At 44.2% G+C, this 22921-nt stretch overlaps 1 protein-coding gene across 1 annotated transcript in view; it reads left to right on the forward strand.

The window, feature by feature from the left end:
* Nucleotides 1–22921, forward strand: part of WDR47 (WD repeat domain 47) — a 62082-nt gene that overhangs the window by 1798 nt on the left and 37363 nt on the right. Inside the window, exons 2-4 of the mRNA XM_090048741.1 lie at nt 8329–8495; nt 15524–15607; nt 18549–18633. Coding sequence (XP_089904867.1) covers nt 8338–8495; nt 15524–15607; nt 18549–18633 — 327 coding nt within the window. The 5' untranslated portion in view covers nt 8329–8337. The remainder of the gene's footprint in view (nt 1–8328; nt 8496–15523; nt 15608–18548; nt 18634–22921) is intronic.

Genomic DNA, 22921 nt, shown 5'->3' on the forward strand with positions numbered 1-22921 from the left:
AATGGGAGTGAAATAGGGGGGTGAAAAAAAGCCCTTTTTATTCAGTTCACCATCCCTTTCAGCATCCACCCTCTGCCACTGTGTGACAGAGGATATTGGGCAAGATGGACCTGTGGTCTCACCCAGTAAATGACAGTTCTTCTGTTCTTAGCTGCTGGAAAAGTTGTCTCTTCTGTTGAGGCTCTAATATGTATTCATGCACATTAGCTACAATAGAATAATGTTTCCTCTTAGGGCTAGGTGCTTGTCAGTGTCTTTTATCCTACATATCCGTATTTTTATGGGAATTAAAAAAAAAAAAGATGCATGGATTGTAATCTTTCAAAGTTCCCTTTCATCTTAGAACTGACTTGCTAAGGACAATGAAAATACAACCCTAAATTAATGATCAGGGCCCTGATACTGCAGTGGAGTCTGCATGGGTAAAACTGCACCCCTGGGGAAATTATTCTGGAGTCAGGGACTAGGCTGCTTTAGAATGAATAATAAAGATGTGTAGCATTTGCACCAAAAAGGTGTGGTGCTTTGTTTTGCTTTGTTTTTAACATATATGCCCCTTTCTTGACTAGACTACTGCTTATAGATTTCTTTCTGGGAAATTGTTCATACCAAAAGAGTTGCAGAGAAAGCATCTTCAGTAGTGTTTCTTTTGATTTCCATCTTTCAGTGCATATGTCTTAGAGAAAATAAACTATTGAAGTTTTCTTTCTCTCTTGTGTATAGAAAGAGAGAATCGAGTAATCATATTCTTAAAAGATATATAGTATGATTATCCTTTATAAGATGGAGGGGTAAATATTGTCCATTTAAAAAATAACCCAAACAGATAAAGAGAATATGCTTTCTTTGCTAATAGCCATTTCAGATCTGACTAACTGTTTCTCATAAATAGTACAGACTTGTCCAGGATTTTAGACTTTGATTAGAATGCAGGGACACTAACATTTTACTTCAGAAATGTGTTGCAATCTGTCATTAATAAATATAAAACTCTTTCAAAATTCTTGATGCATATGTACAATTTATGATAGAAGGCCATAGATGGAAGTTTGCATGTTTAAAAAGAAAGTGATTAGTTTCCTCATCTGTAAGTACCGTAGGTACCAACTCTGTAGGTGCTTTGGGGGTCAAGCACCCACTGAAAAAAATTAGAGGGTGCTCAGCACCCACAGAGTCACATTTGCAAATGTTAAAAAACCAAACAAAAAGGGACTTTACCAGAAGCAGCAGCATGTTCCCTCAACCCACCTCTGCAGCATCTGTAAAGATCAGGCTCTTCGATGGGGTTTTTTGGCACTTGTAGCTAAAGCTGATTCAATCACCTGTTAGATAAAAGTGCCAAAAAAGTCCCATCAAAGCACCTGATCTTTACAGACACTGCAAAGCCAGGCAGAAGTAACCTGCTGCCTCTTCTGGACATGCATGGGGCTCGGCACAAGAACCCATCAAGTTAAAAATAAAGTGTGATTTCTCCCCCCCCCCCCAGTCTTTCTTTCTTTCTTTTTTTTAATGTCTGCAAGCACTCACCAACAAAAAAACAAAGTAACTACAGGCAGTTCTTGGACTTGCGACACAATTCGTTCCTGAAAACCACGCCTTAAGTCAAAACATTGTAATTTTGGAACCGATTGTCCAATAGAAAGCAATGTTATAAATGGGGTATTGGTTCCTGAACCAAGGCCCAATACCCTATTTTTACCAAAAATAACCAAGAAGTTTGTACTCAGTCAATTATAGATGCATAATATAGCTACATTAATGTATTTATATTGTAAATAGCAATCATATTGATTTGAAAGGACTTCTTTGAGGTGACTTTGCTGGTCTTTTTGAAGGGCTCTTAGTTGGACTTTTTAAAGGGTTCTGGGCTGAAGTCTTCTCAGGAGTCTTGGCTGCAGGTTTTTCTGGAGTCTTGAACTTGTTCACTGGCATCGTGTCACATCAGATCAGGCATTCTACGTTGTAAAGTTGAAACGGTATCAATTTATAAATGTAAGTGTGAAACGTAACTCAATTTATAAGCGCAAGTGCGAAACGTTATAACTCGAAATGTACTGCCTGTACTTTATGCAGGTATTTAACTTCAAATCATACCACTGAGTAGTAGGTAGGTTTTCTTAAATTCTTCGTAATGTTTTTGTTAATCTTTAAGTACCACTGAAGCAGAATACAGAGTACCTACTTCTAGGGTCTCATAGAAAAGAAAAAAATAAATCTAAATAGGCTCCAAGTCTAGAGTAGGGAAAAGAGAATGCACAGCTAAAAAGACAGTGTGGTTGTGTTAGTTTTTAGGAGAGAAGGGTAACCGTGTTAGTCTGCAGTAAGGAAGAAACCTGCACCTTTCATGAACAACAGTTCACTTGAGTTTAGTTAGGAGAAGAGAAGCTAAATGGATATAAAAAAAATTAAGTGGGAAGGGGATATTGAAGGGAAAGAGAGTGAAAGAACAAGACAACTGATGTGATTTTAAGAAGAAAGGTGGACAGTGAAGCAGGTGAACAGACTTGGAGATGGGGAGGGTTTGAGCAGACAACTGATTGGCAAGAAGCATCTGAAAGCTTGGAATACAAACTAATACAGATTAATATTAAACCGTAAACTAATGCTGCCCCGTTGTCATTCTTGAGTATTAGTGCTTGATCAGATCAGAGCATGATGTTATTTTCCATATGTATGGTCAATGCACAGATGCAGTGGGGTGGGTTCAAGATGTAGCTGGTACTCTAATCTGGAGTTTTTCAGGTATTGAATAAAAAAAACCCAGAGAAGAACTAATGTGAAAGATGCATTTCACAAGATCATACAGACAAATTTATCAATTTTTACACTTCACACCTTACAACTTATGATTCTTGTTCCAGTGAATCTTACAATAATTTGGCAGAGTAATGCATAAGAGTAAAATAAATCTGAGCTCCTTCTTTCTTGTAATTCTTAAAAACCTTAAATTAAATGAAAAGCTTTAGATCTTCCATTTATTTCTTATTGTACAGCTTATTGTACAGTGCTAATCCAGTGGTAGATTCCCTTGGATTGAAAGAACTGTGCATAGATGTCCTTTCACAGTGATGTTAATTCATGAATTTTCTGCATGTGTCAATTCTTCTTCTGAATTCAGTGACCCTAAATATTATAACTATACTACTTTTTGTAAATATCAGACCTTTAAAGTGTTGTTTACAGCCAGTAGTGTATCAACAAAAACAAAATTAAGCTGTGTTCTGCGAGGTATTAAAGATATACTAGATGTTGTTAAGTAGGGGCGGATCCAGTGAGCAAAACCACTGCTCCAGCTGTCTGCTGCAACTGCATGTCATGTTGTGGGGACAGCAATGGCAGCAGGCACGTTTCCTATTTCTGTGCCTGATGCTCCCCTGCTGTGATTGCCACTAACTGGGAGCAGTTGCTGGAGGGAGGAACCCATCTTCTCTGCTACTGCTATCCCCAGCTGATGCAGGCACAAGGGGAGCCTGGGAGCCCTTCCTGTGCTGCTCCAGCTGCAGGCTCTAGGGAGCAGCTGTGTGGGGAGCTGGGCTCTGCCACTGCTTCTGTTCCTGCCTGTGTATAGGTTCCAGTGCTTTTCCTTGCTACGGGGGTACAGTGGGAGGAGAGGAGATAGCCAGGCAGAGTAGGCCCTGGAAGGAGGAATCTGTATGACATGGCTGCCATTGTTCCTGCACCTGGATCAGGGCAGGAGGGCATTTGGGATCTGGAAAAAAGCCCTGCACTCACCGGCTGTAGCACAGGCTGTGGCAGAGCCCGCTGCATAGCGTCTTCTCCCCAATTGCCTCCCTCTGCCCAGCCCTGCCCCTGATGGCCCTCTTGCCCAGCCCCAGCAGTCCAGGACTCGAGAACTCACACTCACCAGCAGTAGCAGCAACTGTGGGGGCTCTGGGGCCAAGTGGCAGAGCTCCTCACATTGCCCCTGCTCCCTGATCTCCAGTCCTGGCCCCAGTGACTGCCCTGCCTGGCCTCAGCATCCCGGCAATTTAAAAAAAGCAAAAAAAAAAGAAAAAAGCCCTGCACTCACCAGCTGCAGAAGCAGCGACTGGGGCCTCTGGGCACTTGTGGCAGAGCCACCCTACACAATAGTGGGCAGCAGGGACCACCCCCCCCCAACCTGGTACCTGCGTGGTAGCTGCCTCATGGCGTGGGTGCAGCATAGCTTGGCAGTGTGCCACACACTGTCCGGGAGATGGGGCTGCTGGGGCCAAGCGCTGCCAGGGTTTGGGTGACGCCTAGAGCCGCCCTAGCTCCCAGAGAGCAGACATCGCCCTGCCGAGCCACACCGCACCCACGCCATGGGCCAGCTGCCACACGGGTGGCGGGCAGGGGGCTGATCCCCGCTGCCCCCCACTGCCCCGTGCTGTGCAGGGAGGCTCTGCCATGAGTGCCCAGAGGCCCTGATCCCCTGCTGCTGCTGCCTGTGGGAGCGGGACTTAGTTTTCTTTAATTGCCAGGATGTTGGGGCCAGGTGGGGGGGCAGAGATTGGGGAGCGGGGTGTGTATGGGGCCTCTACCACGTGGCCCCAGAGCCCCCACAGCCACTGCTACCTTCAGTGAGTGCGGGCCTTTTTTAATTTCTTTATTTTTTTAAGTGCTGGGGCCAGGCGAGGGATGGGGCTGGCCAGGGCAGCCATGGGAGCTTCTCTTGCATCTCCCCCCACCCAGGAAGAAGCAGGCACAGCTGGAAGTGCCACAAGAGAACCTGCAGCCACCCAGCTATGTCTGCCTCTCCCTGGCCGATCTGAATCTTTCGGAATCTTTTCTGAATCAATTCAGAGGCTTCAGATTTGATTTGGACCTTTTAATATGTTTCCTGATTTGATTTGGATTCGGAGAGTTGGCTGCCGAATCAGGCCAGATCTCCTTCAAATTTTAATTGGAGACTGAAGTTTTGCATAGCTCTAGATAATAGCTTCAGTTCATAGCTGGAGTAGGGTGGGGGAGGAGAGCCCTCTGGAGTGCCCAGTTCTGCGCCCCCCTCCTCCCTCCCATGCCTGCATCAACCAGCAGCAACCAGGTTCTTTCTTCCAGTACCTGCTCCCTGCTGGTGGGGGATTCCTTTGGGCTGAAGGAGGATCCTGGGCATTGCTACCCTTGTCCCCAGCTGAGCCTGGCTCCCTGCACAGCTTCTAGCACCTCTGAGCTGGGATGGGGCAGGAGCAGCTCTGGGGATCCTCCCATATTGACAGCTGACTCAGACAGTGGTGGTGGTGACATGCATGCCCCCCCTTTTCAAGCACTGGATGCCTTCCTGGCTCCTTGGTGTCCCTCACCAGCCCGGGGGTTCCAGCCAGTCCTTTCCCCCATCCTCCCATGGCCCAAGGGGCCATATGCTGCATCCTCCTTTAAGAAATCCTAGATTTGTCTCTGGTGTTATGTGCCTTTATTGCATTTTTTTTCCATCCGTTCTTGTAGTTTAGAATAATCCGTGTTGAGAGTTGGCAAAGACACTGGCAAACCACCTGGTCTTTGGAGTCTAATTCATTCCCTGCCTCCTGTCCCCCCAAGTTAGTGATAATAGTCCCTTCAGTTGCACTGAAGCTTAGTCAGACCTTTTATTTAACACTGATCAAAGTACCATATTTCCTTGCATCCCCTCCCCTCCCCCTGCCTCCCAAAAGACAATATGCACGTTGTTTTGAGAATGAAGAAAAGATTTTTCTAGAGTGGAAAGGTGCATGTGGGATGCAAGTAAATGCAGTAAGGTGCTCTGCTGGTTTACAACTGGGATTTGTTTTTAGTTTATAAAAACAGTTTGGTGTTAAACACTTACCAATCCACTGAAGTTTTGTTGTGCTGTCTAGGATTACTTCAACCCCAAAAAATCCTTTTGTAGTTTTGTTATTGTTTCATTTCTTTTTCTTTATACTATAAAAGTCTCTGAATTTTTCACATTACAACTTAATTTATGATGATGTAATGATTTTTTTGTTATTGTTGGCTAACTAGGTTTGTGAAAGGAGACTTATAATCCTTTAAAATAGGACTTAGTGCTCTCCTGAAGTTATAGACCTAGAACACAAATTATTTATAGTTCCAGTTTAGAAAAATTGGATGGCTGTAGAAGTTGACGCCTTCACTCAAATATCTGGTAATTCTGGCTGAAAGTAATATTCTTGATGATGCAGTGTCATAGAGTTATCCAGCTTTTATGTTGCAGGAACTGTTCTTGGCATGCAGACCTGGTGGTTGCCTTATGTGCTAATTACTACTTTAGTTTCCAAGCTATTAAATCTCTTAATATAATTGCACTCTCATGCAAGGTATTGCATGTCATGTTTGTTTCTACATGAATAGGGTGTGTAAATATTTAATTCTAATACAATCTTGAAAGGAATGTAGAGACTTTACTTGCTCACATTTGCTGTGTTGTGCCATCCAATCAAAACAAAAGACAAGGCTGATGTTCCCTTGTAGCTGAGGGTTTTATTTGGCATGAAATATATTAGTAGTACTGGACTGAAGAACCTCACCTTGGTTTTTGAAGGCTTGTATTTTATAAAAGTTTAAAAGTTTATAAAAGCCATCCCATTATAAAACATGGGGAATGCAGTAGTTTGTGCTGAGAATTAAGGATCTGTATAATTTTGTGGCTACTTCCTCCTTTCCATCTAAAAAGCTGTGATTTGATTTATCATTTAGGACTAAAAACCCTTCCCCAGTTACAGAAAGAATTAAAACAATAATGATGAAAGAAAAGTCAGCAGCAGGGAAGAACAGATATGTCACTGGTCAGCAGTTCGTTGCAACATGCACAGAGCTGTGTAGCTCTTATGTTTTCTGTTCTGCAAATAAAATCTGTTGTAAGTTGTTAATATTTTTCCTATTGAAATTTACTAGTGAGAAGAGTAGGGCAGGCTAATGGGTGTGCCTGTCATGAGAGCCACAAGTATTTAATGGCTGGAGCCTTGTGTGACTGAAATGCGAATTAAAAACAGTCATGTTTCAAACAGAAGGCAGCCTATTCTAGCTGGCACAAGCATGTTTTTGCCACTCCATTACAAATGAGGCTGCTCTAACAGAATACTTTTCTAGTCAAATGTTCTGGCAGACATTCAGTTTAAAAAGCTGGCATGTTGCTAGAGGAAGAATATGTGAAATGTTTTGCGGGTGGGGGGTTGGTTGTCATAGAACAATAGAAATGAATACTTAAGTTTTTGTATCCATTAGGATTCTGCAATACACTTTTATGTATCTTTACTAGAAGAGATGAGAGTTTTGTTCCTTTACTTTTTTACTTTGGTAAATAATTTATTTGGATTATTTTAAGCTTTATTGTGTAGCTTGCCACTATTTCAGTGGCTGGTTGTTTTGAGGGGGTTTTTTCAAATTGGAAGGAAGCAAACTTTTTTTTTCTAATGGAGGAGGAGCTCTTAAACAATCATTGTATTTTAAGTTGGTCTTACATGCCAGCTCATTTCCCTCTTTACCATCACAGTTGTAACTACTTATCTGAAAAAATAATAATAGGAGATTTGCTTTATTTAGTTTTTTAGGTGCATCTAATACATGTTTTGGTTTTTTGTCTCTTTTGATTGTTTGTTTTCCTCTTCATTCCAGACACAAACAGGGACAACCTTCCCTTCTGTAGATAGGTTTTCCCCTGTCTGCGTGTCCTGGTTTTCCCCCTCTTGTTTGTAGTTCTGGATATCCAGTTCTTCCATAAACAGGATAACTACCCAGTTCTCTTTCTCTTTGTTTCCTTGACTGTTTCTTCCTACTGATGGTTTTCATTCTTGATACTAGCTTCCGTATCTACTCTTTATTGCCAGCTGTTTTTACAGGTCTGCTGGCTCTTCGAAGAGCTCCTGAAGAGACCGTTCTTCCTTAACTTCAGGCCTTCTAGAAACCATCAGCAAATAATCGGAGGACTTCAGTTTGGGACTCATAGTTCTAAAGACAGATTATTTTTCCAAAGTACTGTTTATCTTCAACATTAACTTATACAAAGGGCACTTAGTAGTTTGTAGGATTGAGCCAGGAACTAGGAAACTGCAGGTTTCTGAACAGGGTACCACTTCTCACTGCCCTGGGAAAAAGGATCATATATATTTATATGTTAAGGTATTGACAGTCTCAGAGGGAAAACTATAAAACATGGTGAATCACATTTTCACAATAATATTTCCCCATAAAAATAGCAATGGAAACTGTTGCCCTTCGTTCCATGGGCAACAAAAGTAAGCATGGGAAGTGCATTACGACATTCTGTACTTTCAAGAAAAAAAAATATTAACACTCTAATTGATAATACTTGCTCACAAGACTTAAAAAAAAGCATTGCCGGTATTATTTGGCTGAATTTGTTTTCTTTTTCTCTAGGCTACCATCATGACGGCTGAAGAAACAGTTAATGTAAAGGAGGCTGAAATAATTAAACTAATCTTGGATTTCTTGAACTCAAGAAAACTTCATATCAGCATGCTGGCCCTTGAGAAAGAAAGTGGAGTCATTAATGGCCTGTTCTCAGACGATATGCTTTTTCTGAGGTAAGAGTTTGTATGTCATTGGTAAAATATAACTTTAATGGGTTGTATGACTGGTCATATACTTACTAGCCCAAACAAATGACAGTTGACTGGCAGGTAAACTTTTAGTCATCTTTGCCATAATTTTTTCACATCTTAAGTGTTACTTTTCCACTGTAAAGTTCATATGTATGGCATTTAAGCATTGGGATATCAGTGGAGTTCTAAAATAAGCTGCTGCATTTATGAAAAATGTCAAAATATTTAATTTAGATAATGATCTGGTAAATATAAATATATCTGTACGGTGCAGTGCAGGGTTGCCCACTGTCCATGAACTTATAGAGCATCCGAAGAAAGACTAAAAATGCTTGCCTGTAAACTCCATAAAAGAAATTGTGGTATATGGTTAAAATTTAAAAAGGGGGAAAAATCCCAGCAAGCTTGGTTGAAGAACTGCCATTGGGGTGAAGCCAGATGAAGCACTGATGGACAGGCAGAGCAGAGCAGTGCCACCTAGTTTCTAAGTGAGATTACAGCTTGGGACCCTGCAGGGAGCTCCACTGGGGCTTTATGGCCCATGGGAGCCTGTGTAGCTTCCTCCCACCTGTCCGCCTGCCTATGTTGCCACTGTATATGGTCAGCTGCTCACCTCTAAAGCAGGCAGGGCCACACAACTGCAGGCAGTTTGAGGCACCAGAAGGGACAGGGCGCAGGGTGAAGCTGTAGAGTTGGGAAGGGGGAGAGGTGGTGTGTGGGGGATCCATGGCAGGACAGGGAGAGTGGGGCTGGAGAAAGTAAAGTTCAGTGGTGGGCTAGGGTGAGGGCAGCATAATGAGGGATGTGGTTGGGAGCATCAGGGTATGGGGATGAATTGGTTGTCAGTAAGTAGTTTTATAGATCATCAGTATTTTTTTTTTCTCTGTTTGGGAATGCTGATGCAGTGCCACGCAGACTGTGGAATTAGTAGTTAATTAGTGTGGGGACAATGTCATACTGCCGTAGCTATACTGCTTGCAGTACTGAAGTGTGAGTATCTCTACATGGCTCTACTTTGTACTGTGTAGTCGTGGTCTGTAAAGTGAAGTGGTTTTTAAAAAACTTATGGTTTTCCATAAAGTGGTTTCTAAAAGTTGCTGAGATTTCCACTAATATCAAACTATGAAAGTGTACTCTGCTCATCAAGACAAGGCTTGGTTGCCTGAGTGTAGCTGACAGTTGGTCAGTAATATTCTGAAAAGGGAAGGATGATTTGATGTATTCATTTAGGTGATAGTACTTTACAGTGAATGGAGTTAAGAGGTTTCTTTAGTGATGAGGAAGGGCTTTTTGGGGGAGGGCAAGGAGTGACAGACAAGGTTACCAACTAATTAATTATCTTTGACAGACAAAAATATCTATTAAACTGTAGCTGAATAGATACTCCAGCCTCCATCTTACTGTAGTAGCTTCCTCTGGGCTGTCTACAAGTCTTAACATGGTCTTTTACATTTATGAAAGTGGCAACTGTTGATCCTCGTGGATCACGGGGTACGTATTGTTGGGGTAAAACCGAAAGAATTGGGCCCCAAGGTCACGGTGGGCCAGGGTGGCGATTGGAACACGAACAGGTGGGATTAGCGGCGGTGGAGTCTGAGAGGCATGGAAGCATATGGTTTCAAAATTAGATGGGTTTATTTACTCACGCTTTGAAGCGGAGGCACAGCTCTTTCTTCAGTTACAGTTATGAATAAACAGGAACGAAAACAAACAACAGAAGGGATCTGTTGGCCCACGGGGTTCTGGAGTGAGCCCTTGCTATCTAACCCCGTAGGGCTAGGGGTGGCTGCCCACTCCTTAAGTCCCAGGGCTGGTCAACAGCTCGTGTAAAGGTAAATGAACAACAGAACGAAACTGTAACACGTTGAGATGAGGAACGAAGTCCGACAGGACAAACGGATGGTCGAAGATAGAAGCCGAGGTCGGGAGCCAGGTAAGTGGAAGACAAAGCTGGAGTCGAAGCAGTAAGCATGATCCAAGATCGAAGCCGAAGCCAGAACAGTTCAGTAACCAAAGGAATCAGTACGAGAAAACGGATCGAGGAGACAAGTCGCCGTATGAGGTTGAGAAAAGAACCGGGGGATCAAATCCCAAACTCTCTCTGCCTCACAGTCCCTGCTGAAAGCAGCCTCTGCTTGCAGATAGAGCACGGTCTCTCTAACTCTCACACCAACAACACCCAAAACAACCACCAACTCACACCAGGTTGGGGCTCACAGGTCTTTTAAAGCCACCCCTTGGCCAATCAGGGCACTTAGTTGTAAGAAGGTTCCGGAGTGATTACCTCACGCAGTTACCAACCAGGCATGCATCAGAACAAGCCTGGTGAAGTAACTGAGCTTGCAGAGGGCTGGAAAGTAGGTCATTGCTGATTGATAGCTCCTGAGGTCACCCAGGGGGCACGTGCTGGGCACACTGTGGAAATTTCCATTCAGGAGCTGTTCTGCACACGCCAGCTTCAATTCTCTCTTATTCTTTCTGCAATGGCAGCATCAATTCAAGATTTTGTTGTCACATGTGTGAGGGCCACACCAGACCATCGATGCATAAGCCTGAGCAGGAATCTTTTTGGAGGAGTAGAGGCTACCCAGACCTTCCATCCTCCCTTTAGGCTTCTAAGACAGAATTCAAAGACCATACTGAGTCCAGACGTTTGGCATCTCCATGGCTGTAGTTGTGTAAGTGTCTGGGAATCAAACCCAGATTTTCTGTATGGTAGACAAGGATTCTACCACTGAACCACAGTGGACTCTGTTTATGATGCTGCTGTCCTCATAAAAGATGAATTTAACAATAACTTTCTACTGTTTGACTAAGTCTTATCCATGTTGGACATACCATTTGTAGTACTACAAGATCTTCACCACTTGCATACACCTCTTAACTTTGAGAAGTGGTTGCATGTACAATAGACTTTTAGTATAATTGTTCTAAATAGGCATGATAAAATCAGCAGTAGATTATAAAACTGATTCGTGCTGAAGGAACTTAGTTTACCAGAAGCATTGGAAACTAGATGATATAGCTATATTTAAATAATATTAACAGTGATTATTTAACTCAATCTTACAACATTTTTGAGCTCGCCTCACCCCCACCCAATTATGTAGGTATTGTAGGTGTTTGGCACACATTTCCAAAGCTGAGTAAGTGTGAAGATGGGATTGTTACATAAATTAACAAATTCAAGATTGAGGTTCTTCACCCTTCATTTATTTTTTGTTTAGCTATTAGAGGAGTTTTAATTTGAAGGTATGGCTACACTAACAATTTATCTTGAGGTAAGCTGTGGTGGGAAGGTGAAGCAGATTGTTACTTTGTTGTAGGTGTTAGTGTGCATGCTTTTATCCTGTAGTAAATGTAAAGTGTCCACTGTCACTGAGAGTCAAGTTAACTCAGGTTTCCTGTGGGCTAAACAGGTTCATAGATTTCATAGACATCATAGGCTGGAAGGGACCTCATGAGATTGAGTCCAGCTGTAGGCAAGAAGTTAGCTGGGATCAAGTGACCCCAGCAAGAAATACATCCACATGTTTTTTGAAAGAGTCCAGGGTAGGTGCCTGCACCACCTCTGGGGGTGTGGGGGTGGAGTTTTTTCCAGACCCTGGACACTCACACCATAAAGAACTTTTTTTCTTATGTCTAGTCTAAATCAGCCCTCCTGGAGTTTATGGCCGTTAGAGCTTGTTATCCCTTGGGGAGCTCTGGTGAACAGCTGTTCTCCCAGGTCCTGATGCATCCCTCTTACATGATTGTAGGCTGCCACCAAGTTCCCCCCTGAGCCTTCTCTTTTCCAGACTGAAGAGTCCCAAGTCCTTCAACCTCTCCTCATATGGCCAGCACTCCAGGCCTTGGATTATACGAGTGGCTCTCCTCTGGACTCTCTCAAGCTTCTCCACAACCCTCCTGAAGTGGGGGGCCCAATAATGGACGCAGTACTCCAGCTGTGGTTTCACCAGGGCTGAGTAAAGCAGGAGGATGACTTCCCTGGTTTTGCTCCAGATGCATCAGTAGTTTGGTTTGCCAGAGTTTGGTTTGCTTTGTCAGCCACAGCATCGCATTGGTGGCTCATATTCATCTTGTAGTCAGTCAAGACCTCCAAGTCCTTTCTGGTTATGGTGCTAGTGAGCATAGAACTGCTGAACCTGTAAGTGTATTGAAGGTTCTTCCTATCAAGGTGCAGCACCTTACACTTCTCTACATTGAAGGTTTTGTTTGGCCCACCTTGAGCATGTCCAGGTTGGCTTGTATCCCCAGCCTGTCTCGCCATGTGACCGCTCTCCCCCATAATTTGGTCTCATCTGCAAACTTTGCCAGTTCTTATCTGACTCCTGAATCCAGATCTTTAATGAAGGTGTTAAAGAGTAGTGGCCCAAGTACCAAGGCCTGAGGGACTCCACTGGTCACCCTGTGCCAAGTTGATTTGCTCCCATCAACTAGTACTCTTTGGGTCCGTCCCTATAGACAGTTACCTAGCCATCAGACCGTAAAATGATCAAGGTCACATTTCCCCAGCTTAACTATGAGGACACCATGGGGAACTAAGTCAAAGGTTTTCTTGAAATCCAGATGTGACATCCACGTCACCTCCCTTATCCGGGGCATGTATTACCTGGTCATAGAAGGAGATGAGGTTGGTCAGGCAAGACCTGCCAGTCACAAAGCCATGTTGGCTGGCATTCGGATGCTTTCCTTCCGTTAAACTGGTTTTGATGGATCCCCTGACAAGTTTTTCTAGGACTTTTCCAGACTGATTGGTCTGTAATTTCCTGGGTCATCCCTCCTCCCTTTCTTGAAGATAGGGACCAAGCTGGCACTTTTCCAGTCTTCTAGGACCTTGCTCGAGCCGCCACGAATTTTCAAATATCTCTGCCAATGGGGCTGCAGTGATGTCTGCCAGCTCCTTCTACACTCTTGGGTGCATTCCGTCTGGCCCTGTGGACTTGTGAATGTCCAGTTTCTTGAGGTGTTCCCTTACCTGATCCACATCAATTTTGGGCCTATGACCCGCTCCCAGAATGGTTTGTGTCCTTCCTGACAGTGTGATCCTTCTTGGAGGGTGAAAAACCAATGCAAAAAAGTCATTTAGGAGATTGGTCTTTTCTTGGGCATTGGATATCAGTTGCCCCATTGGATCTCTAAGGGACCAAATGCTATCTTTGTTCTTTTTTTCACCTTCCCACATATCTGAAGAAGAATTTTTTTGTTGTCCTTGATTCCCCTAGCTAGCCTGAGTTCAGTTTGTTCCTTGGCTTTTTTGAACTGCTCACTACAGGTGCGGGCAAGTGCCGAGTAGTCCTCTTTGGTGATGCTTCCTGTTTTCCAACTGATGTAGGCTTCTCTTTTGAGTTTAATGAGGTCCAACAGTTCCTTGTTCAGCCAAGGGGGGCTTCCTTACCTGTTGACTGCATTTCTTGCGAGATGGAATATCTTTCCCCTGTGCTTCTAGGATTGTTTTTGAGAGATGACAATTCCTCATGTACTTCCTCTTCTAGGGGGGTATGGCCTCTAATTGCCTGACTGGCCAATTCTCTGAGTTTGCAAAAGTCAGCCTTCCCAAAGTTAAGGACTCCTGTTTTACTGAGGGGTTTGCCTGCTCTTTGGTGAACTAAGAAGGTGACCAATTCATGGTTGCTGTCACCAAGCTTCCCCTCAATCCTCACATTGCTCACCAGGTCCTCCCCTTTGACCAGGACCAGATCAAGCAATGCCTCTCCCCTAGCTGGCCCGTAGACCTCCTGTGTTAGGTAGAGGTCATCAATGCAAGTGAGAAAGCTACACGACCTGTCAGATTTGGCTGCGCACTCATCCCAAGAGATGCCAGGTAAGTTGAAGTCCCCCATGACGATCATGCATTGGGAGCACACGGCCTCGACCAGTTTCCTACTGAATTCCTGATCTAGTTCTTCCTCTTGGTGTGAAGGTCTATAGTAGAGTCCTACTAGTATGTCACCCTCCCCATATTCTCCTTGTATTTTGACCCAGAGGATCTCAAGGCACCCTTCTTGGTTAGAAAACTCAGTCTTCGGGTGATGAACTGATTCTTGATGTAGAGAGCAACGCTCTCACCCCTCTTTCCCACACAGTCTTTCCTATACAAGGTGTAACCCTCTAAAGCAACCAGCCAATCATAGGTAGAGTCTCACCACGTCTCCATTATCCCTACAAGGTCATAGTTATTTTCACATAGGAGAAAGGCCAGTTCCTCCTGCCTATTTCCCAAGCTCCTAGCATTCATGTACAGGCAGTTAAGTCTGCCATAAGAAGCCCAATGCTTCCTTGAGGGGTGAAGTAGGACCTTTCCTTGGGCTGTTGCTAGAGTGGGTTACCTTGGGCTGCCCAAATTATTGGTAATGCAGCTGACAAGGCCTGGGCTAGAACTGTTAATAGAAAGCCCGTCCCCCAGAGGTCTTAGTTTAAATCCCTGTCAGGAAGGTCAGCCATTCTGGCCTAAAAGAGCTTCTTCCCTTTCCAGGTGAGGTGGAGGCCATCCCTTCCCAACAGTCCGCTCTCTCTGAAGTGTGGACCGTGGTCAAAACCAAACCTGTCATGATGGCACTGTTTCTGGAGTCTTCTATTTCACCAGGTGTAAATGGGCAATTCCTGTGGAGTAGCTGACATGCTGTAATTTTGCAACCTACCCGATCCTGTGTTAACTCATTCATTTTCCCATACTTTAATCCATTTAACGCTATAAAAATTGCAAGCTTTTAAATGTAAAATGTTCTGCAAGTCTTTGGGGACCCCTGGTGCTTTTTCTGTATAAAGGAATAGTGGTTATTTTGTCAGCACAGGAGGCTTATACTAGAACTGAATCCTTTGTTTTGGCCTTGCTTCTTAGTACAAGGAATGTGTCAACTTTTATTATCAGCTTTGTAAAGCACTACATTCTTACAAAGCTGATTGTTCAGCTGTTCTATTTCAGATGACAGCATGTCATGAAAAAATAAATACAATTGTAAAAGTGTAAAATGTCCAGCTAAACTGAGGACCTGTTTCTTTTGTTATAGGCAGTTAATCCTGGATGGTCAGTGGGATGAGGTTCTTCAATTCATTCAACCTCTTGAGTGCATGGAAAAATTTGACAAGAAAAGGTAAGAAAGCTAGAAAGTGTGCTTAAATGCTTTGTATTATTTATGGCAATATTAAAACAGGAGATTTCTAGAATGAGATGTTCAGGGGTTTAAAAAAATAAATTCTAACTGCTGAATCTGAGAACAACGAACTTTAAATCCCATAGAATTCTTGAAGTATTTTACCTGTCAAAATATTCTCCTATGAAACTGTGTATAGTTAAAATCTACCATTAAGGATGGTGCAAAAAGTGAATTGTAAAATTGTTTGTTTTTCTTAGTCATATAAAACAGCAATGTTACTTGTAAGTAACTTACAAGTTACTTAGTCTCCTTTCTGGAATAAGTATATCATTGTCTTCTCAACCTGCAAATACTGTACAGTGTAGTATTTCTCGTAGATTTCATAGACACTAGGGCTGGAAGGGACCTCGGAAGACCTTAGAGGCCAGCCCCTTGCCCGAGGGGCAGGAAGTCAGCTGGGGTCATAGGATCCCAGCAAGATGAGCATCCAAATTTTATCTTGAAGGCATTCAATGTGGGTGCTTGAACCACCTCTGAAGGCAGGCTGTTCCAGACCTTGGGGGCTTGGACAGTAAAGAAATTCTTCCTTATGTCCAGCCTGAAGTGATCTTGCAGTAGTTTGTAACCTTTCGACCTTGTCATTCCTTGGGGGACTCTGGTGAACAATAGTTTCCCCAGATACTGGTGGTCACCCCTGATAAACTTATAGGTGGCCATCAGATCACCCCTGAGCCTGTGCTTTTCCAGGCTAAAGAGCCCCATAGCTCTCAGCCTGTTGTCATAAGGTCTGTTTTCCTGACCTCTGATCATGCGTGTGGCTCTTCTCTGGACTCTCTCAAGCTTCTCCACATCCTTTTTGAATTGAGGAGCCCAGAACTGGACACAGTACTCTAGCTGTGGCCTCACCAAGACCAAGTACAATGGGAGAATGATGTCCCAGGATTTACTTGAGAAGCATCTATGGATGCAAGCCAGCATTTTGCTCACTTTACTAGCCGCAGCATTGCATTGAAGACTCATGTTCATCTTGTGGTCAATCATGACCCCCAAGTCTCTTTCATCTGTAGTGCTAGCCAGCGTAGCACTGCCGAGCCTATAAGGATGCTGCAGGTTTTTCCTCCCAAGGTGGAGAACCTTGCATTTTTCAGCATTAAACACCATCAGGTTCACATCCACCCATTTTCTGAGCCTGTCAAGGTCAACCTGGATCGCCCTCCTGTCCTCAGGTATGGATGCTTTACCCCAGAGTTTGGTATCGTCGGCAAACTTGGCCAGTCCGCTTCTGACTCCAATGTCTACATCATTTAATGAAGATGTTAGAACAATATAAGTCCAAGGACAGAGCCTTGGGGGACCCCACTGGTCACAGGGCACCATGATGATTGACTTCTATCAATCCACCCTCTAGGTCCAACCACGGAGCCAGTTTCCTAGCCAGCGGATCATGGTAGACCCAAGGCCACAGTTAGCCAGTTTGACCAAGAGGTGATCATGGGATACCAGATCGAAGGCTTTTCTGAAGTCAAGATGTATGACATCAATTTCCTCTCCCTTGTCCAAGTGATAGGTCACCTGGTCATAAAAGGAGATAAGATTGGTCAGGCAAGACCTACCTGCAAGAAAACGCATGCTGGCTATCCCTCAGGATGTTGCTGTCAGCCAGTCCGTTAAGAATGGCCTCTTTAATAATCGTTTCTAAGACCTGCCCCAGGATAGAGGTCAGGCTGATGGGCCTGTAGTTTGCCGGATCCACTTTCCTCCCTTTCTTGAAGATAGGCACCACATTGGCCTTTTTCCAATCTTCACCAGAGTGCCAGGAGTTCTTGAAGGTCTGTGCCAGGGGCTGGGCTATGATGTTAGTCATCTCCTTGAGTACCCTGGGGTGTAGATTGTCAGGGCCAGCTGACTTGAAGGTCTCCAGCCTCTCAAGGTGTTCCTTCACGAGGTCAGCATTGATGGAGGGCAGGGAATCTCCCTCACCCGGGCACCCCTGTCCCGTAATGGACTGATTAAAGACCAACACAAATTACCCATTTAATAAGTTGACTTTTTCGTGGGTGTCAGTTGTCCCGGCTGGTTTAGCAGGGGTCCAATGTTGCCCTTGCTTTTCCTCCAGCTCCCCACATATCTGAAAAAGGACTTTTTATTTTCCTTTATACTTGTAGCTAGTTGGAGTTCAGTTGCAGGCTTTGCTTTCCTGGTTCGCTCCCTGCAGGACCAGATCAGTGCGGAATATTCCTCCTTGGAGGTGGATCCCATCCTCCATCCTTTGTAGGTCTTTGTTTTTAGCCGCAGGAGGTCTGCTAGTTCCCTGGAGAGCCAAGGGGCTGCTGTGCCCTTTTGCTGCCTTTCCTCTGAGACGGAATAGCGTGAGGTTGTGCATTGAGGATCGCTCCCTTGAGGAGCAACCACTCTTCCTGAACTCCCCTCCCCTTGAGGTCGTGGTCTCTTAGGGCCTTACCGACAAGCCTCCTGAGCTTGTCAAAGTTAGCTTTCCTAAAGTCAAGGACTTCTGACTTGCCAGCTTTACGGCAGATGGTGAAGGTGATCAGCTTGTGGTTGCTGTCATCCAGCTTCCCATTGATCGTTAGGTTGCTGATTAGGTCATCCCTGGTTGCCAGTACCAGGTCGAGCAGTGCTTTACCTCTTGTTGGCCCGTAGACTTCTTGAGTCAGATGGAGGTCATCCACACACGAGGGGAAGCTTTGCGACTGCTCAGGTTTAGGTGAGCGCTCTTCCCATGAGATGTCTGGACAGACATCTAAAACTAATGAATTGGAAAAGACAGCTTGTGCTAAGAACCAATTGTCTAGCTTGTTAAATTCTTGTTATTCCTATAGTTAATTAAAAAAATATTTTACAATGTCTTGTCTATTCTTACTAACATGTTTAGCTGCGGCATCAAGGTTTCTAGCATTTCTGTTTTGTTTCTGTCCAGGTTTCGCTATATTATACTGAAGCAGAAATTTTTAGAAGCCTTATGTGTAAACAATGCAATGTCAGCAGAAGATGAGCCTCAGCACGTAAGAGAGATTGATTGATTTGATTTATTACTTGTCTACAATTGTAAAATGCTTAAAAATACTGTGATTTGAAAGCATCGTGGAAGTACATAGCATTATTACTGGTGTGCAGCTTCAGAAACTTTCAAGTAAATGTTTTCATGTACAAAACTAAAAGGGTGATGTTCTCAAAAGCACAGCTATAGTTGGAATAGCATCAGAAAGACTTGGGATAGATTTTGTTCCCATAATCTTAATAGTGCACCTCCAAATAGTGCCATTTCAGCCCTGGACTTTACTGGATCCAGTGCAATTGGTGCTTTTGTAATACATACAGATGCACAAAACTTATTGTATGCTTATGGCCTGACAAAGGGCATAAGAGGTAAAAAGGTAGTTTCTGTCTCTACCAAGTAAACAGTCTAGCACTCCCTAATAAAACAGTTTAGAATATGAAAAATACATTTGCAGAAAATTGGGGTTGGAAGGGACCTCAAGAGGTTGCCTAGGCCAACCTCCTGCTCAATGCAGGACCATCCCCAACTATATTATCCCAGCCAAGGCTTGATCTAGCCAGGTCTTAAAGCCTGCAAGGATGAAGATTCCATAGCCTCCCTGGCTAACCTGTTGTAGTGCTTTACTACACTCCTAGTGAGATTTTTCCTAATATCTAACCTAAACGTCCCTTGCTGCAACCTGAGATCATTGCTCCTGGTTCTGTCATCTGCCACCACTGAGTATAGCCTAGCTCCATCCTCTTTGGAACCACTGTTCAGGTAGTTGAAGACTGCTATTAAATCCCCTTTTGTCTTCTCTTCTCCAGACTAAATAAGGTCAGTTCCTTCAGCCTGTCCTCATAAGCAGGGATCCAGGTTTTCAGTTTTCCATGGAAAAATGTAGATTTTCTCCTTTCATAGGTTTCTAGGGTTGGAAGGGACCTGGTAGATCATCAGGTCCAACCCCGTACTCCCAGCAGGAAAGAGTGTTGGGGTTAAGTAACCCCAGCCAGATGCCTATCTAATCTCTTCTTGAACACCTCCAAGGTAGGGGAAAAAACCACCTCCCTTGGAAGACTGTTCCATATTTTGGCAACCTTTACTGTAAAGAATTTCTTCCTTTGTCTAATCTAAACCTATTCTCCTTCAGTTTGTGGCCATTATTTCTGGTAACCCCGAGGGCTCCCTGGTAAACAGAGTGTGCTCTATTCCCTGCTGACCCACCCTGGTGAGTTTGTAGGCACCACAAGATCTCCTCTCAGCCTTCTCTTGCGGAAGCTGAAGAGATTCAGGTCCCTCAGTCTGTCTTCATAGGGTCTTACCTGCAGGCCTGCCACCATATGAGTAGTTCTCCTCTGAAACCTCTCAAGGTTATCCACATCCCTCTTGAAGTGCGGCGCTGGAAACTGGATGCAGTACCCCATCTGCGGCCTCACCAATGCTGTATAAAGAATTATCACTTCCCTAGATGTGCTTGTGATGCACCTGCTGGTGCAAGAAAGTGTGTGGTTAGCTTTGCTTATTCCCTTGTTGCGCTGGTGACTCCTGGTTGACGCAAAAATGAACATGACTCCAAGATCTCTTTCCACTGTTGTGGTACTCAGAATGGTACCCCCCAGTCTATAGGTGTGTTGGAGATTCTTTCTCTCCAGGTGTAGCACCTTGTATTTGTCCTTGTTAAATTGCATACTATTCTGGTCAGCCCACTTTCCCAGTCTATCCAAATCTGCCCGAATTTGCTCCCTGCCCTCCAGTGTGTTTTACTATACCCCATAGTTTAGTGTCATTGGTGAATCTGGACAAGGTGCTTTCAACACCTTCATCCAAATCGCTGATGAAGATGTTAAACAGTACTGGTCCCAGGACAGATCCTTGGGGAGCACCACTGCCCACATCCCTCCAGGGAGAACCTGGCCCATCCACCACCACTCTCTCCGGGTGTGTCCCATAAGCCAGTTTTTCACCCACCTTACTGTAAGAAGATCCACCTCACAGCTACTCAGTTTGCTTGTAAGAATTGGGTGCAACACTGTGTCAAAAGCCTTTTTAAAATCCAGGTAAATTAATGTCTACTTCCACTCCTGCATCTAAGCATTTTGTGACCTGGTCATAAAAAGAGACCAGGTTAGTTGGGCAGGATGTGCCTGCTACAAACCCATGCTGGTTATCCTTTACCATTAAGTTACCTGCTAGCCCCCTGCAAATGTGATCCTTTATGATTTTTTCTAAGGTCTTGCCAAGAATAGAAGTGAGAATGGAGAAAAACATGAATTTCCCCCCTTCTAAAGGAGAGAACTGCAAGCAACAGTGGGTTTCCCCTTGCAGGCTGGCAGCATTCCAGCCTTCAAGGAGCTGCTGGGGTTGCAGGTGGAGGGTAGTTGGGCAAAGGGTGCCATGTGCTTGCATGCATGCGTGCATGCACATGCATGTGACAGCCAGGCAGTGGTGAAGAGCAGCTCCCACAACTCCTTCAAGCTAAGTCTGTGGGGGGCGAGGGGTGGGCCCAGGCCACACGTTGATGGGTGGGGGCATGGAAGGGACATAGACCATGCATAGAGGGGAGGAAGCACAGCATTGGGGTTGGGGGGGAAAAAGGGGCATGTGCCCCCCACAATTTCTGTTTCTACAGCAGGGCACAGGGTTGCAGTGGGGCTGGATCAGCTGTGGCCACGAGCTGTCTCCACGGCAGAGTGTGGGGACCCAGTGGAGGAGAGAGTGCCACACTGCTATAGCCACTATGGCGAGCCACCTCCAGCCTTCTTCCCGGCAGCAGTGGGAGGCACAACTCTGTGCTGCTGCCCCTACTGTGTCTCCCTACTGTGTGGTGGGGTGGCACTCCCTCCAGTTCCAGGTTCCCCTGCTGGGCCAAGTGGTGGCTCCTGCCCAAAGCTGTCTGGCCCCACTGCAGCCTCATGCCCCATGGTGGGTGCAGAAATCTTGGGTGGCATATGTCACCCCTCTGTCACCTGTGCCCCCCCATGCCTTCCCTACACACCCCTTCTCTTCCTCACATACTGGGAGTGAGGGGCACCAGCCGGGCTGTGAGGGACTGTGGGTCAGGAGTGAGGGGCACTGGTAGGGCTGCAGGGCTGTGGGTTTAGAGTGAGGAGCACCAGCATGTTGGGGCTGCTCAGCACCACGAAGTAGCAGGGTGGGGCAGCCACAGCTGGACCCATGTCCTGGTGGGTAAAGGGGACATGGGGAGCTCTTCTTCATCCCCTGATTTTTTTTTTTTAAAAAAGCCCCAAAATTAAATACCAAATTGTATAGGTATTTAGATTTTATCTTATTCTAATGATAGAGGCACTGGTAGGCTTCAAAATAGCTTTAAAATTGTAAATCTGTCAATAAAACATTATGTTCAATTGATACCTATATGTATTTAGTAACATTTCATTTTAATTACAGAGAAATGCAGATTTTGGGGGTTTTAATCGCAGAACTTTCTTTTTTTTAACAGAGAAAACCAGGATATCTGCTTATAAGTCATGTGCCGCAGCCCAGTGATTTATTTAGAGATCTGGGTTTTTTTAATATATATTTTTAGGTTTAATCTCTCATTTTAAAGGATATTTGATTCCTGTATAGGTGTCCTGATACAAATATCATGACCATTTATTATATTTTCAAAGAAAGACCTTGTTTTATTTTGTCATTTTAAGTTGTTCACTGCACCTTTGCTGTTGTTGATTTTTCTGGACAAAAACTCAGTGTTGGTTCTGTTTCTTTACTGCTAAGGGAATAAATATGTCACAGAGGATTGATTTCACTGAATGCATTGGCTGATTCCATTAGCCCCAGTCAACTGGTACATAACTTATTCATGAAACCCTGTCTTGGTCTGCTCTGTGGATTAATGTGGAGAAGTTCTGAATGAGGTTTTTTAGTGAGGAAAAAGTGTCTAAATGGTAATCCAAGTTGCAACACTCCAAAGCTTATAAACTAAGACCCATTTATTTATTTTGAAGGGTTTTTTCCCCCTTTACACTGGTAATATTAGGAATATTAAATTCCTACTAAAAAGCTTTATGAATTTCTTAAGTATATGTTTGAGATGAATGACTAATGGCCCGAATGAGGTGTGGGAGGGGAGGAATCTGTAACTATTTCTCTATCCCGTTGAGCATATAATGTGCTAAATATATCATGTTTGTTCAAATCTAAGATGTCCCTGACTTTAAGACGACCCCACAATAATTAGACCCTGTATATGGAAAATTAGTGGTGGTGGTGGTGGTTGTGGTGGTTGTTGTTGTAATTTTCCATATATAGAATCTAGTTACTAGGGGGTCATCTTTTAATTCATACCCCCA

This window comes from Crocodylus siamensis, chromosome 5, assembly GCF_052110815.1.
Source record: "Crocodylus siamensis isolate JL-2025a chromosome 5, ASM5211081v1, whole genome shotgun sequence".
NCBI classification, from domain to species: domain Eukaryota; kingdom Metazoa; phylum Chordata; order Crocodylia; family Crocodylidae; genus Crocodylus; species Crocodylus siamensis.